A 4,504-nucleotide genomic window follows, 5' to 3' on the forward strand; every position below is an offset into this window, starting at 1 on the left:
GGGACTGAGTGCAGGCAGCAGTCCTGCCAAAAATCTGTTTTCTGCCAGACGCATGGGTAAGCTGCAAGGCTGAGTAAAAGGGTGTTTGAGTGGGATACATCAGGGTGTAGGGCCTGTGGGGTGGATTTCTCCAGCTGCTGGAAACAGGAATTTTAATTTCTAGCTTTTGCATATTGCTGCTGAGGAGTTAACTGAAAGCTGTGCTAACAGCTTTAAACTCTGCTCCGTGAACCACCCAGCGTGTCTCATGATTTGCTCTCCAGCTTGTCCAGGCTGGCCGAAAGCAGGGCTGATCCTTCACAGAGGAGAGGAATGAGGGTGTTGCCTGTGTGGTCATGCCGGAAACCCTCTATAGCTCTTCACAAAAACTTTCTTACCAAGAGGCTTCTTGGTCCCACATTATCTTCACAGGGCTGCGCATCCAGACCCCTCAGTGTGCCAAAACCCAGAGCAGGGAGGGGGCTCTGTGAGTCCCCCTGTCCTGTCATTCAGCATGATGGGACAGGTACCCAGGACTCACCATCTGCCAAGCCCTGCAGCACCAGGCATTGCCCTGTGTCCAGTCCAGGGACTTTCCCCGGCCGGACCTGCGGTTTGGGCAAGGCTGGCGAGTCCAGCCCCATCTCTGCACCCGCAGCTGGATGCAGGGCTACTCCTACGGGGCAGATTTCCTTGGGAAGCTCGTCACGCAGCTTTGTGTTTGGATAAATTACAAAATACGTATGAGCTTTACAGAATTGCAGAGTAATCAATGCACCTTTTCAGGAGTAGAGCTGGAGCACGGCTCTGCGTTGGACTGCAGTGAACCTAGAGCCTTAAGTGTGCAGACCCAGAGCTGCTAAATGTGTCTCCCTGGCCCCCAAAACCTCCTGTTTCCTCTTGAGTGTGACAGGGGAGATCCCTTGAGGAGAGATCTTTCCAAATGCGCAGTGAAGCTCAAGTTACTCATCCAGGGGTACCTACAGCACTGGGAAATGTCAGAGCCCACCGAGCTGGCAGGGTCACCCCTTTCACTGTGCAGCCCAGGTGGCTCCACTGTGCCTCGTGATGAGTGCTGTAGTGCAGACGGACAGACGGCAGCTGCTGGCAGCGGGAGGTTTGGGGGTTTATATCCACCCTTGGCTGCAGCCTGAGGCAGGAGTCCCCCAGGTCCTAAGCACCTTGCTTAGTGTCAGCTGTGCTGGTGACATTTTGGAGAGAACCGAGGTCTCCGCATGAGCAAAGTGGCCAGGAGACCTGCACGGCCTGGACCTGGGCTGGCTGGGAAGGAGACACAAAGGTGGAAGAGCAGGGTGGGCTTAGAAAGGCACAAATGGATAAATCAGGAAGAGGAGGCAGCCAGTGAGGTTACTGCAGGCTGAAGCATGTAGAAATCCCATCATTGCATGCGTGATCCCTGCTTTTGGGCCACACTTCACTAATTTGCACTACAAGTCATGTAAAAAAAGAAAAAAGTATTGCCGTTGGCCTAAAAGAAGTCGTAAGTAGTATGTTGGAGGGCTGAGGTGCCTGTGGTCTGCACCAAGTCACATCCACAGAAGCAAGTTACTATATGGAAGCGAAATCCTTCATTTCAAGCAAACTCTGAGCATGAAACTAGGCTGTGTGCTGCCCCGTGTGACGTCCAGCAGTGCCTCAGCCTGGCGCCGTCCCTACCTGCCTGTGCTGGCCGTCACAGTGCTGAGATGACCAGATGTTGCTCCCCTCCTTTGTCCCTGGCTTGCCACTCCTCCAGCGCTGCAGGAGGATGCCATGTTTCAAGCAGCTGCATAGCTCTTGGGATTTGCTGCGGTGCTCCAGCCAGGCAGGGGACTCTGAGCCATAGTTTGGCAGCTGCTGGCCCCTCCAGCTTGTCCTGGCTGCTGGGGGCAGTGGCACGAAGCTGAAAGTTAACCGAGAAAAAGTTTGTTTGCTGAACTGCTGGGGCCTGTGACTTAAATTCCCCTTCTGCCCTAGGCAAAGATGAACTGCTTGTGCTTAGTAGTTGCACAGCAAGTGCTAGAGAGCTGCTGCCAGCAGGCGAGGGACCTTTGCAGGACTTCATGACCTCCCATGGCTCCTTAAGCCCTTTGGGACCAGTGCACCCTGCAGAGCTCGTCCTTGCCGCTATGAAGATGAGAAGACATGAGCTGCCCCACTCTGGCCAGGATGTTCCTTCCCTGATTGTTATACTTCAGATTTTTTTCTTTAATCTTTTACATTAAGCATTTTTGCTGCCAAAGCCTGTCCTAATGCTGTACTCCTAAAAGCGCTTTCTTCTTTTTTCTTTGTTTGGTAGATCTCCGAAGCTGGGAAGGACTCCTTGCCTTCTTGGTTACACTGGAACGCGGAGAGCAGCTCCCTGGAAGGGCTGCCCCTTGACACGGACAAGGGCGTCCACTACATCTCAGTGACCACGCTGCAGCCCTTCCCGAATGGAAGCTATGTGCCACAGACCGCAAATGTCTTCTCCGTTGAGGTCCACCAAGAAGACCACAACGAGCCTCAGTCGGTGCGAGCGGCCGTCCAAGAGACGGGTGACACGGCACCGTTTGTGTGCGGCTCAGAAGAGCCAGTCACTATCCTGACTGTCATTTTGGATGCTGACTTAACAAAAATGACACCAAAGCAGAGGATTGAACTCTTAAACAGAATGAGGAGCTTCTCGGAGGTGGAACTTCATAACATGAAGTTGGTTCCTGTTGTAAATAACAGACTCTTCGATATGTCAGCCTTCATGGCTGGACCGGGAAATGCAAAGAAGGTGGTGGAAAATGGGGCCTTACTCTCATGGAAACTGGGATGTTCTCTGAGCCAAAACAGTGTCCCCAACATCAGCAAGGTGGAGGCTCCAGCAAAGGAAGGAACCATGTCTGCCCGCCTTGGCTACCCTGTTGTTGGCTGGCACATTGCTAACAAGAAACCTCACCTCCCAAAGAGGATCCGGCGGCAGATCAATGCCACCCCTACGCCTTTGACCGCCATTGGGCCACCCACTACTGCCGCGCAAGAACCGCCAACCAGGATCGTCCCCACCCCGACGTCACCCGCCATCGCACCTCCCACGGAGACGACAGCACCCCCTGTCCGGGAGCCCATACCGCTGCCCAGGAAGCCTACGGTCACCATCAGAACGAGGGGCCCCATCGTCCAGACACCCACTCTGGGACCCATCCAGCCAACCAGGGTAGCAGAAGGCACTGGCACGGCCTCCGTGCCAATTCGCCCCACGATGCCCGGCTACATAGAGCCCACCGCGGTGATCACACCACCCACAACTACCACCAAGAAACCCCGAGTCTCCACTCTAAAGCCAGCCACGCCATCCACGACAGACTCCTCCACCGCGACAACGCGAAGGCCGACTCGAAGACCCAAAACTCCCCGTCCGACAAAGCCTCCCAGCACGACCAGATCCTCCATCTCCAAGCTGACGACAGCCTCCCCCCCAAGCCGCGTACGCACCACAGCAAGCGGCATCCCCCGGCCCTGGGAGCCGAATGAGCCACCCAAGCTGACGAACCACATCGACAGGGTCGACGCGTGGGAGGGCACCTACTTTGAGGTGAAAATACCATCAGATACCTTCTACGACAAGGAAGATACCACCACTGACAAGCTGCAGCTGACCTTGAAGCTGAAGGAGCAGCAGATGATAGAGGAGAATTCGTGGGTGCAGTTCAACAGCACCAGCCAGCTCATGTACGGCATGCCGGACCACAACCACATCGGGAAGCATGAGTACTTCATGTACGCAACCGACAAAGGCGGGCTCTTCGCCGTGGATGCTTTCGAAATCCACGTCCACAAACGCCCCCACGGGGACAAGTCTCCAGTGAAGTTCAAGGCCAGGCTGGAAGGGGACCACAACGCGGTGGTGAATGACATCAACAAGAAGATCATGCTGGTGAAGAAGCTGGCTCTGGCGTTCGGTGACAGGAACAGCAGCACCATCACAGTGCAGGACATCGCCAAGGGCTCCATCGTGGTGGAGTGGACAAACAACACGCTGCCCCTGGAGCCCTGCCCCCGGGAGCAGATCCGGACTTTGAGCAGAAGGATTGCGGATGATTCCGGCGGGCCGAGCCCAGCTTTCTCCAACGTCTTGCAGCCCGAGTTCAAGCCCCTGAACGTGTCAGTGGTCGGCTCCGGTAGCTGCAGGCACATCCAGTTCATCCCCGTGACGAAGGACGGAAGGGTGATCTCAGAGGCGACGCCAACGGTGGCAGCGGGCAAAGACCCCGAGAAGAGCAGCGAGGACGACGTGTACCTTCACACCGTCATCCCTGCTGTGGTGGTGGCCGCCATCCTCCTCGTGGCCGGCATCATCGCCATGATCTGTTACCGCAAGAAGAGGAAAGGGAAGCTGACCATCGAAGACCAGGCCACCTTCATCAAGAAAGGTGTGCCCATCATCTTCGCGGATGAGCTGGACGACTCCAAGCCTCCGCCCTCCTCCAGCATGCCCCTCATCCTCCAGGAGGAGAAAGCCCCGCTGCCTCCGCCGGAGTACCCCAACCAGAGC

At 55.8% G+C, this 4,504-nt stretch overlaps 1 protein-coding gene across 1 annotated transcript in view; it reads left to right on the forward strand.

Annotated features, from left to right (window-relative positions):
• The window catches only part of LOC104271171 (dystroglycan-like), a gene marked incomplete at its 3' end in the record, with an annotated part of 15,352 nt that extends 10,851 nt beyond the window's left edge, over positions 1-4,501 (forward strand). Inside the window, 1 exon segment of the mRNA XM_009865767.1 lies at positions 2,279-4,501. Coding sequence (XP_009864069.1) covers positions 2,279-4,501 — 2,223 coding nt within the window.
• Between the last annotated feature and the right edge of the window lie 3 nt (positions 4,502-4,504).

Source organism: Apaloderma vittatum, unplaced genomic scaffold (assembly GCF_000703405.1).
Source record: "Apaloderma vittatum isolate BGI_N311 unplaced genomic scaffold, ASM70340v1 scaffold9353, whole genome shotgun sequence".
In the NCBI taxonomy this organism is placed as follows: Eukaryota; Metazoa; Chordata; class Aves; order Trogoniformes; family Trogonidae; genus Apaloderma; species Apaloderma vittatum.